Genomic DNA, 12,376 nt, shown 5'->3' with positions numbered 1-12,376 from the left:
ACTGTCAATTAATCTGTTGATTATTTTCTAGATTAATCGATTAGTTGTTTGGTTTATAAAATGTCAGAAAATGTTGATCAAAGCCCAAGATGACGTCCTCAAATGTCTTGTTTTGTCCACAACTCAAAGATATTCAGTTTACTGTCATAGAGGAGTAAAGAAACCAGAAAATATTCACATTTAAGAAGCTGGAATCAGAGAATTATTACTTTTTATTTCTTAAAAAAATTACTCGAACCGATTAATCGATTATCAAAAATAGTTGGAGATTAATTTAATAATTGACAACTAATCGATTAATCACTGCAGCTCTAATCTTTATCATAAAAAATTTTATATATATATGTAAAACAAAAACAATATCGGCTGATTATCAGATTTGCATCGATCAATATCGCCCTCAAAAAATCCAGTATCCGTCGGGGGGTAGCAATTAAGTCCTTCTCTCTTAAATCATTAAGCGAGTTTTATGAGATGACGCCACAATTCCAGCTCTCCCACTTGTTTTTTCCTTTTTTCCCCACATTTTTCCAAACATTCCACTCTGGATGTTTACACCCACCACAGCCTCACGCCGTTCATTCATCTGTGGCTCGCTCTCACCGGTGCTGCCGTTCGACCGACCTGTGATTCAACCATCCCGTATTCATCCTCTCTCCGCTCGCTCCATCTCCGTCTCTGTCTCTGACCTGTCTCGGCTCTGTGAAGGGAAAGGTTTAAGTGTGGGAGATGGCTGTCTGAAGAGTGAGGAGAATGAGATGCATATACAAACACGTACATATCTGCACACATTCAACAAACACAAACACACTCGCGTCGTCCTCCGTGAGGCAGGCAGCGGTGTGATGGACAGCACTGGCATTTGGCAGGAGGCACGATAAGGTGGTGGAGAGAGGAAAAGCGAGTGACACGATAGAAGAGAGGGAAGGACGGAGGGAGATGAAGAGGGGTGAGAGGAAGAAGAGAGGGAAATGTGAAAGATCAGTGCCACCAGGATTGTGGCCCAGTGTTTGTTTCTGTGGCTACCTACCACTCCATTGTTTGCTTGCTGAGAGCGAGGCGATGTACAGCGAGGATGGTGGCGGTGGTGGTGGTGGTGGTGGTGGTGGTGAGGCGGGATTAGTGAGAGTACGACTGTGAATAAGCAAGGGGAAGGGTTGGGGGAGAGAGGGTGAGGAGAGACGCATGGAAGTGCTATTTATAACATTGGTGGGGGAGTGAGATTGGGCGAGGGTTTGTGTGTGTGTGTGTGTGTGTTTGTGTGTATGTGTGTGTGTGTGTGTGTGTGTGTGTATGTATGTTGTGTTCAAGGGGCCTTACTGTAACGGAAAGCTTTGGTTGTTTGCTGCAAATGTGGTTCATACTCACAGTTAGGGCCATTTCAAATCTTTTCGATACTCTGCTTTGAGAAATAACATATTTATGTTGTTCTTTTCATTTAATCCAAGAGGCCATATGCTCAAGTGTTGAAACTAGGGCTGTCAAAGTTAATGCCTCAACACAAATTTGTGCTAATGCCACTAATTTCTTTAACGCAATCGATCTTTCGGAGGTTGTAGCAGACTCAAATTTAAAGCTAGAGTGAAGATACTGGCATCATGTGAAACTAGAAACCTAATCAATTAATTGGTACCAACCATGTCATACTAGCTTGTTGAAAAGGAGGTTAAATAATGTTCCGAACTTGCGCTACATTTTGTCAAGGAAAAACTGGCATGACCATTTTCAAAGGGGTCCCTTGACCTCTGACCTCCAGATATGTGAATGAAAATGGGTTCTATGGGTACCCACGAGTCTCCCCTTTACAGACATGCCCACTTTATGATAATCACATGCAGTTTTGGGCAAGTCATAGTCAAGTCAGCACACTGATACACTGACAGCTGTTGTTGCCTGTTGGGCTTGAGTTTGCCACGTTATGATTTGAGCATATTTTTTATAGTAAATGCAGTACCTGTGAGGGTTTCTGGACAATATTTGTCATTGTTTTGTGTTGTTGATTGATTTCCAATCATAAATATATACATACATTTGCATAAAGCAGCATATTTGCCCACTCCCATGTTGATAAGAGTATTAAATACTTGATAAATTTTCTTTTAAGGTACATTGTGAACAGATAAAAAAGGTGCGATTAGTCGCAATTAACTATGTACAATCATGTAATTAATTGCTATTAAATATTTGAATGGATTGACAGCCCTAGTAAACATGTTAGTTGTTTTCATTTAACAAAGGAGGCCACATGCTCAAATGTCAAAACACAAGCAGCTGTACAAGAACTTTGTCTGAATAAAATCTCTTTATTTTAAATAAAAACGTGTCTGATCAAAGCATACAAAAGATTAGGACTGCAACCTTCATTAAGTGTTGATTATATATATTATTTAATAGATGAATAGTTTTTATTCTATAAAATGTCAGAAGATAATAAATCCCCATGACCGCTTCCCGGAGCTCATGGTGTTCCAAATGTCTCGTTTTGTCCGATCAACAGTTTAAAGAGAAGAGATGAAGGCGCTGACCGTGATAAGAGCGGAAGAGAGACCGTTGCATAATGAGTTATTTATTAGGGGTCGTTCACCTCTTGTCTCGAGGTGAAATGTCAGCAATAACACAGCAGTGTGTCGCAGAAGCGCGGGGGTTGCTTTCGTTGATGCATTGTCGTACTGAAGGTGGTTCACAATGAGCAGGAAATAAAAACTTTAACTAGTTTTTGTCAGGATCATCTTCGTGGTTTTAAAGTTGCCACTTAGTGCCTGTCCTGCTGCTTCCTGTCCTGTTGCACCGAGCCTTTGGCAACACTGCCCCCATGTGGTTGAGAGGAAAACTACCTGTAGTCCTCTAACCTGAGGGTCCGAGAGGAAACCATCAGATCGACAAAATAATTATTTCTGTTCGCTTGTTAGGCAAATTAAAACTGTTTTCCTGTTGGGCTTTTCTGTGTTTTCATCCAAGGAGTATCTAACTGCAGATTTTAAAGAGCTTTATCCATCTTCTTGCTCCTCTTCTCCCTAAAGACTCCCCGCTGACTTCCCCCCCTTTCCTATGATTTTGATGGGGTAACTCCTCTAGGTGTAAAGCCCACTTTTGGGCCCTCCCCTCTCTGATATCGCTCTTCTTTCTTAAAGGGACCACCCGGCTCTCAGCAGTCCCCCCACGCACAGCCCCCCCCACACAACCCAAGCAACCCCATGATGGGACCCCATGGCCAGGTAAGACGCAAACTCTTTCTCTCAAACACCCCTCTCTCTTTCATCCACCCCCCTCGCCCACACACAAGCTCTTTTCCATTCACACACTTCTTCTTCTTCTTCCTCTCTTGCCCTCGAGCCCCGTTAGCTCTAGTTCTTGCTCTGGCTAACTCCTCGTAGATGCCGAGCCCCTTTGGTCCCTCTCGGCTCCTTAATGAAAGCATCCAGAGGCAGCGGGGCCCGCTCCTCTCCGAAGCCCAGAACCGGCTATCCCTGTGTGGGATGAATAATTCACTCTTTGCCCCACCCCCAGAGCAGCTTGTGGGGGGTTGCACACTTATCCTCCACTGTTAACACACACACACACACACACACACACACACACACACACAGCCAGCCTACTCCCCTCCGCTCTGCTTACTTGTTCTTGCATCTTATAAATAAAACAGGGGGACAGGCACTACGGACACGTCACACATACGTACAAAACACATGGGTACACACACTTTACACACACATAGAAAGAACTTCCAAACTAAATAAGAGCGTATTGAATATATTCAGCCCTGATAAACTTTCTCAGTCAGCGTCAGCTTATCCAGAATGGTAGCTACAGATGCCACTGTGGAGGTAAAGCTAGCCTTTGCCCATTAAGTGGCTTCATTCTTGTGGTTTCTGGTTTCCGTCTTGTGTGCGAGAGAGTGTGGACATGCTTCCTCTGAGGCTTTTGGACGGTGTTGTTGGCCTGAGGTGTCTCTAACTACGCAGGCAGACCGCAGGCCGAATCGGCTTACACCACAGTGAGAGGGGTGTGCAGGGAGCTGTGTGAGCGCTGTCTTCTTTACACACACAAATCCATGCTTTTGAGTGTGTGTATAAGCAGGCATTGTTAAAAAATCATAAAACACTGACTCGCTTAAGTGTATTTTTTAATGTTTCCAGGCTGATGTGTCGATGATCTTTCAGTGCCATCCTCCATCCTCCAACCACACTGTGTCCATCTGTGTGTCCTCCCTGTTTGAGTGCTCCTGGATTTATCAATAATGAAAATGTCGTTTTCTCTGTGTCCCTCTTTTCCCGCCCTCAAACCCCCCTTTTCTTTCCCTCTTTCTACCGTTTCTCTCCGCAGCCTTTCATGTCACCACGGTATCCAGGTGGACCGCGCCCCGCACTCCGAATGCCAAATCAGGTACATTAGAAGTTTTTTTTGGCATTTCTTAGTCACTTTTTTGTTGATTTTTTATTTTTTTTTAATATCTGTGTTGCCAAGTGTGAGAGTGAATCAGTATTTTAATCAGTTTCCATGTCTGGTCTTTCCTCCAGCCTCCGGGGGGAATCCCTGGATCTCAGCCTCTCCTGCCAAACAGTTTGGACCCGACAAGACCGCAAGGTGAGGCTGGCACAGAATTTTGGTTCCTTATTATGAAATATGTTTATTTCATATAGTAGATGATGTCTATGATGGTTGATGCCTCTACTAGAGCTGTAACCAATGATTGTTTTCATTATTGATTAATGTTAAGTCATTCTTCAATTAAATAATTACTTTTTTAGTCCATACGATGTCAGGAAATAACAAACGGATATCAGCAGGTTGATTTCAGTTTCCTCTAAAAAAGGACAACACTGACAACAATGTATATATTTTTTTCATACTTTGGCTAATTTGACTGTGAAACGGGTATTAATATGCATTCTTTGTAGTATTTAAGGGCGCTTTCACATGCCAACGTTTAGTTTGCTTTAATTGAACTCTGGAAGGGTCAACAATAGGTAAACATGAGTGCAGAAGTCTGATGTTCGCTGCTTGACATCTGGGCCGAAGAGAACAGAATATGCTAAATAAAGCCGGTAAAGTAAAAACGGTGAGAATTAAAAAGTATAAACTGGAGAAGAGATTTGTGCGCACAGTAGATCAGTGCCGACTCAAAGTGAAAAAACTTTGACAACATTTAAGCCCGCAATTCCCCTCCATAGAAGTGGCAGCTCTCGAGATGTAAAAGATCAATTCGCTCCTTCGGACACGCAATTAATTTATTTTTATTTGGTCCATTTTGATTTATGATCCATATTTATGTATTTACCAAATTAAATATAAAACAAACGAAAAGCATCAATTTAACTCTGATAAGGACTAGCCAAATAGACTATACCTTGTGAAAAGCACCCTAAAAGTGTTAAATTTAACTTAGTGAACCCTATAAAAAACCTTTTAATAAGGATAAAGGCCCATTGGAAGTTATTTGTGTGAATAAAATAACGAGAAAACAAGGGATTCGGTTCATAATAATAAAAGATAAAGAAATAGCTACTCAACCTGATATTGGAGAAACTAGAACGTCTCAAAATATTTGTCATTTTTGTTTGACACATTACTTAAAACGAATAATCAATTATTAAAATGTTTTTATAATTTTCTCACAGGTGATAAATCAGTTAATAAACAGGTCATTTCAGGACTAAACTCCACCCAACATATGTGTATCTGTTGTACAAATTCAGCTCTTTCTCCCCGTGTGGATTGAATACTTGTGGGTGTGTCTGGCTCAGCGAGGGGTCCGGGGCGATATTAGCTGCAGATTACAGCTAGAGGGGCCAGCGGGTTACAACTAATGGGATTAGGATGAAGCATTGTCTGCGGCACGTCTTAATTCCTGACTTTATAAGAGAGGGAACCATATGTGGATTTAACACGAGCGCTGCTGGTGTGTTATGTGATGTGACTCTGTGGGTCTGTTTCTTGCAGGACATCCTAACATGGGTGGACCTATGAGGATGAACCCTCCTCGAGGGATGGCCATGGGCCCACAGGTACGACGCACCTGAAACCACAAAGACAAACACACTTATTCATTTATTATTGATTGTCAATTAGACTCTTGTGAAGACTAGACACTTTGAGGCTTTACAAGGATCAGCATATGTGTTGCTGTTCCTGTTAGTATTTCCATTAATGCAACTGAACTGTCATCACATTTAACACTTTGGTATATTCTTATTCATTATAAATCACTGTCTGTAGATGTGGTTGCTCTTACAGGATAAAATTGTTTCTTTTCTTGAATTGTAGTTTCTTCCGTATATTCATAATGACGTCTCGTTGAATGTTCTAACGTTTTACACGTTTTGTTTCACAGAATTATGGAGGTATGAGGCCTCCTCCCAACTCCATGGGCGGCCCCATGCCAGGAATGAACATGTAAGCATAACTATCTCGTATATAAAGTCAAGTAGAATGATTTCTAGTGTCTCAATGCAGGTTAATCTCTGCTTCTGCTGCATCTTCTACAAGTTATTTATGTTACCCTTTTCTCTTCACACCTCTTCTCATCTTTCCCTGTTTGTCATTTTCTCTCCTCCCTTTATTCTTCTCTTCCTTCTGTCCTTGTTTTGCCTCAGGGGTCCCGGAGGAAGAGGGCCTTGGCCAGGACCTAATGCTAACTCTGTGAGTCAGAAAGCCTTGACCTTTTACGCACGACCACATAAAGGTGTTGGGCAAAGAAAGAGAAAAAAAAGACCTTCAGTGCCGTGCAATCCTTTTCAACAGCCCCAGCAAAATATAAACGCTACGCTTATGATGTTCAGCTTTGGTTTAGCAGCTTAGAGAAGTGTTGATTCTGCTCTGTAATCTGTTGTGTTGCTACACAAATATCAAGTCTATCAGTCGGTTTAATCGAGGGGCTACTTGTGACTACTGTTCTTCTTTTCCGAGGCAGTTATTTACAGTACAGACTGTGGCATCAAGAACTTACCATAGAGTTGAAACGACAGGTCCTCGCTGCAGTCTGAACATTTATAAGTAATAGTTAGTTCACACTACACGACTTTAGCCCTGATTTTCCGCTCCCCGTTTTTGGAGCTCCCCGACAAAAAAGCCCCAGATCGGAGGCTCGCCGCTCGCATATCAGCGCTCAAGCATCATGCGTGAACTGCTCAAAGACGCAAGCCGAGAGGTTCGCCGACGCTCACCGATGCCTCGGAGACACATTCCAGATATCTCATGCTAAATATCTTGACCTGTCGGGGACTACAGCCAATGAGAGCGTGAGACACGGGTTGAGGGGAAACCTGGGGGCGGAGGGGTCGCCTGTAACAATAGGAACTTACTGTATGTGTTGCATTTGTAACACGGAGCAAAGTTGTTGTTGCATCTAGAGGAATAAATAGTAAAAAAAAGACCTGTGGAAACCAATGGAAAGAGACTATTTTGTCAACACGTGCCAACAACATCAGCAATGTGTTATTTAAGTTATTTACCGTGTATTTCTCGAGTGTGTTTTCTTGACAAAACGTAGTTTGGAGACCTCATCGGGATTTCTCCCAGAGAAAGATCTTATAGTGTTTCAACCCCTGTTGTCAGTCAGTCATGTAGTGTGAAAACCACAACGACTTCAAGACTCCCGATTACAAGACAGCGAGTTGTGTAGTGTGAACAGTAAAGCAATCTGATGACTTTGAACTTGGCTTAATGTGTACTGCAGGACTGTTGTATTGGATTGTAAAGTGTTCCTCTTATTGTGTCCACCCTGTATAGATTCACATTCCTCTGACCCTCAGATCTGATTATGTTTTTTTCCTCTCTCACCCCGACAGATAGCGTACTCCTCCTCATCTCCAGGAAACTATGTGGTGAGTTCAAATCTGTGAACAACCAGAGCAGCTCTCCTGGATACAGTTAGAATTTAATTCACGTTGTGATGAGTGTAATTTTAACCTCTGAAATCGCCGGTTGTTCCCCAGGGTCCTCCAGGCGGAGGAGGTCCACCTGGAACTCCCATCATGCCCAGCCCAGGTGGTGCGTCACCTAACTACGTCCCCAACACTAACACTTGTGTCAGAAATAGATGTCTCTCTTATTTTTTCCTCACTAAAACAAGCATGAGTGTTTCCCCTCACCAACTATCTCTATCATGTCTATTTCACATTTCAGTATTTAATTTGTTTGATAAAATCTTTGTAATTAGTGCTTCATAGAGGTTTGATATCATCTCTTTCATATAATGTAACTAAGGTTTTGTTTTATCCTCAGATTCAACTAACTCCAGTGAAAACATTTACACGATGATGAATCCTATCGGACCGGGAGGCAACAGACCCAATGTGAGTCTCGCACATGATTTATTAAAGGAACAGTGTGTAGGATTTGGTGGCATCTAGTGGTGTGGTTGCAGATTGCAACCAACTGAGTACCCCTCCGCTCACTCCTACCTTTCCAAGACTGCGGTAACGTGAGCCGCCGAGTGCAAAACCGTGGTAACGCCGTAAACCTCGCTCAGAGGCCATCCTTACCATAATAACACTACTTTAGCGTGTTGGAGATCCAGGGTTATTCTAGTAAACTAAAACAAAAATAAGCAGTGAAAAATATTTTTAGTAAACTGAAACAAATAAAAACTATATCCTTTAAAAAAAACTTAACTAAAACTATATTTCCTGATTTAAAAATAAACAAAAATGAAAGTAAATTCATTTCAGTTTCAGTTTTTTAGCTATAATATATCTATATACTGTATATATATGTCAACTCGCGTGACATTGAACCACAGAAACTGAACTTGATCTTCCAGGAGTAGCGCAAAGACTAAACATTATGGCCAGTCCTACACAGTTTTCCAACCATGTATTTTTTATGCATGTGAGGCTACAGACTTCTGAGACGTCATACCAGGCCAGAAATTGAAAATTCAAAACTATTATAACCTTGTGGAGAACTACGGTGGCCTTCAGGTAACATAAAAACATGAAGGTCTCTCTAGAGCCAGTGTTTGGTTTGTATGTTCTGGGCTACTGTAGAAACATGGAAGAGCAACATGGAGGACTCCGTGAGGAGGACCTGCTCCCTATGGAGATATGAAGGACTTATTCTAAGCTAACAAAAACATTCTTAGTTTCAGGTGATTATACACTAATAAAAACATAGTTATGAATATTATGTTCCATTTCTGCTAATAGATCCCCCAAAATGTTAATCACTGTTCCTTTAAGTTCACTAACATCTCTGTAATGTTGTTTTAAAAGTTTAACTTTCCAGTCTTTAGAAACTGCAGATTGATTTCTGGCTTCAAATTCTCGATGTTTTTGTAGTGATTAAAATTACACAACCTTGCCCACAAAAATGAATCCAGCTCAAATGGGGATTCTAACCACATCACTGGGCACCAGTACAGCTCAGCGTTAGAGACACATAATGCTGCCACACCGAGCTCAATAAGAATCGACTGGAAATGAACCAGAAAGAATAAATTAGATAATTCCGACTTCACCCCGAGCTGAAAAAACCACAGAGGTCAAACATGAAAAATAATGTTGCAGTCATTTATAAGGCTTGCTCTATATCTTTTTTTCACCAGTTCCCTATGGGGCCTGGGCCTGACGGGCCAATGGGAGCTATGGGAGCCATGGAGCCACACCACATGAACGGATCACTAGGTGGGTTCAAACAAAGTGTGGCTTTACAGATCACTGATATGCGTTCAACTAAAACAGCGCTTTATTTTTGAACTATTTCTTTCCCGTCCTCAGGGTCTGGGGATATGGACGGGTTGCCAAAGGTGAGTCAAAATCTGGTTTTCAATACACTTCTCTTGTTTTGCTTTCTATACTTTACCGATGCTGTTTTTAAAACGCAAGTCTCATCAGGTTTTTTTTGCCGTCTCTTCCTCCAGAGCTCCCCTAATAACATGGGGGGTATGAACAACCCTCCTGGAACGCCGAGAGATGACGGCGAAATGGGCGGGAACTTCTTGAACCCATTCCAAAGCGAAAGTGTAAGTAGAGCGAGTGAATGGCATCTCACGACCCCTTAACAGTTATCCTTGACTTCATGACATAAACCAGTGCAAGAATGCAAGCAGAGGGTTCACCTGATTTCTCAGTATTGATCTCAAGACTATTGATAATGTTCTGGTAAAGTTTGTGTCTTGTCCCTATTTTTAGTATTATTTTCTTTTTCTGTTTCGCTGTATTGGTTGATCCAACACACATTATTTGAGAAGAGACGTAGCAGTGTTACTTTTCTACTGATTCTTCCTCTTCCGAGGCCGTACTTTATTTGTCAGTAATTAAAGAGATGCCTATGATGAAGTGCAGTAGTTAAAAAGCAGTTTGAAGTCGAGGTCTTCACTGGTCCAAAATGTTATATTTCCAATTCGTCGCTAGTTCAGGAAAACCTAGCCAAACCCAACAAGGTGATTTTAAGAAAATGAGACCCCAAGAAGACCAAATAGAAAGAGACCACTAACACGAGCAGCAGCGTGATGTACCAGCACATTAACAAAGCACTTTTCCTGCACACTCATGCAACAAAAACACATTGTATTGCTGCAGAGGGTATTTACTACACATCGGACCCAAATAGATGACCGAATATCATTTTGACTAGATTGAATTTGATTTCCGGGTCTCTGTTACAAGAAACCAAGCAGACCTGTGAAGACCTCTAGTTTTAAGTGCAGCACTCGTGCATAAAGGAATACTTCACCCACAAAATAACTATTTGTGTATCAATTAACTCACTGCGTGTTCTCTTAAATTCTTGGAGAAAACTTTTTGTCACATGCCTCCACGGTGGATGGAGAATCAAAAAAACAGAGAAAGGTCTTGATGAATTGAAGTAAAATGGGGCCGCGTTTAACAACAACAAAACTATATCAAAACATCCGTTTACAAACTGTAACACAACTCCTGCAGTGTAATCCAGGTCTCATTGATCCAGTTGTTTGCTCAGTACAAACACTTCTTTATGTCTCCGCTGCTGGCGACAGCCGTGGCCAGAATTTCTTCAAATTTGGCACAAATGTCACAAGGACGAAGTGATTAGACTTTGGTGGTGGAAGGTCACTGTGACCTCAAAAAACACATTTTTGGCCATAACTCAAGAATTCTAATGACGATTTTACAAATATTTGTTGAATCGGATAAAATTATGTATTCCATGCATGGATGTTATCTGAAACTTGACTGGTTCGCGGAGGCAAACAACCACCAGGCGGTAATTCTAGTTTTACAAAGCCCTTTGTATTTTAAATAGTAAGGTTTTAGTGAAGATTCATGTGTTTGCGAAGTACTGAGCATACGACTGGATAAACGAGACTTGGATTATACTGCACGAGTTGTATGTGTGAGTTTTAGATTTTCCGTTCACTGTGGAGGCATGCAAGGGAAAACTTTTCTTCAAGAATTTAAGGTAACACGGGGTGATATACAAATGGTCATTTTGTGGGTGAAGTATTCCTCTTTAGTCTTTATATTAAAGTATACTATATAACGTGGGACACAGCACTATAAATTTGAAATGCAAAACATGCTATACGCTGTTCTTGAAGCACACAACAGCGTGTTCATTGTGCAGAATAACAATACAAAAAATAAGGCTGTAAAGAATATCTGATGTTCTGCTTGCATTGTAGCCACCTACTAATCACTTAGAAATGCATTGTACACCCTCTGTATCAGTGATCAGCTGACGCCTCGTCTGTTTCATTTATTTTTTTCTATTGAAGGACACATGTTTCAAACTGTAAGAAGTAAAGTAGTTGCTAAAGTTCTCTGCGTACAGCAGGTGGAGGGCGTACCGTGTTCCTTGCATTCTGTAAGATTGTGACGTGTCTTAGCCTCGGCCTGCAGAGCCACGGGGAGCACAGCCTGGAATTATAGTCCAGCTCTTAATACCTCGATTCAGCAGGGAATCATCAGCGATATTTCAAAATAAGAGCTGTTTAAAGCCATTATAAGTACATTTTGGTAAAACACCAAATTACTTTTTCAATTTCTTACTTTGAGGAATTCTGTATGTTTGGAAATTGAAATGTTGATTGTGTACACAATCTTTTCCTAATTGGCAAAATTAGATTTAAATGTAAATATCTGGTTAAAGAATACTAACCCAAAGGGGCTGTCAAAAGATAATGCTCCAAACTTGACCCCTTGACCTCTGACCTCAATATATGTGAATGAAAATGGGTTCTATGGGTACCCATGAGTCTCCCCTTTAAAGACATGCCCACTTTATGATAATCACATGCAGTTTGGGGCAAGTCATAGTCAAGTCAGCACACTGACACACTGACGGCTGTTGTTGCCTGTTGTTGAGTTTGCCATGTTATGATTTGAGCATATTTCTTTATGTTAAATGCAGTACCTGTGAGGGTTTCTGGACAATATTTGTCATTGTTTTGTGTTTT

The 12,376-nt window shown here is 41.3% G+C and overlaps 1 protein-coding gene across 3 annotated transcripts in view; it reads left to right on the top strand.

Moving 5' to 3' along the window:
- LOC141783182 (single-stranded DNA-binding protein 3) overlaps positions 1–12,376 on the top strand; it is a 51,742-nt gene that overhangs the window by 35,364 nt on the left and 4,002 nt on the right. For 2 of the 3 annotated variants that reach the window (XM_074660279.1, XM_074660281.1), the window contains 12 exons: positions 3,132–3,215; positions 4,324–4,383; positions 4,518–4,584; positions 5,941–6,005; positions 6,332–6,393; positions 6,594–6,639; positions 7,788–7,823; positions 7,935–7,989; positions 8,224–8,294; positions 9,545–9,623; positions 9,717–9,745; positions 9,860–9,961. In XM_074660279.1, the coding sequence (XP_074516380.1) occupies positions 3,132–3,215; positions 4,324–4,383; positions 4,518–4,584; positions 5,941–6,005; positions 6,332–6,393; positions 6,594–6,639; positions 7,788–7,823; positions 7,935–7,989; positions 8,224–8,294; positions 9,545–9,623; positions 9,717–9,745; positions 9,860–9,961 (756 nt within the window). The remainder of the gene's footprint in view (positions 1–3,131; positions 3,216–4,323; positions 4,384–4,517; positions 4,585–5,940; positions 6,006–6,331; positions 6,394–6,593; positions 6,640–7,787; positions 7,824–7,934; positions 7,990–8,223; positions 8,295–9,544; positions 9,624–9,716; positions 9,746–9,859; positions 9,962–12,376) is intronic. The other variant, XM_074660280.1, reaches the window with a different exon arrangement.

This window comes from Sebastes fasciatus, chromosome 15 (genome assembly GCF_043250625.1).
Source record: "Sebastes fasciatus isolate fSebFas1 chromosome 15, fSebFas1.pri, whole genome shotgun sequence".
In the NCBI taxonomy this organism is placed as follows: Eukaryota; Metazoa; Chordata; class Actinopteri; order Perciformes; family Sebastidae; genus Sebastes; species Sebastes fasciatus.
This window is presented reverse-complemented; position numbering and strand designations above follow the sequence as displayed.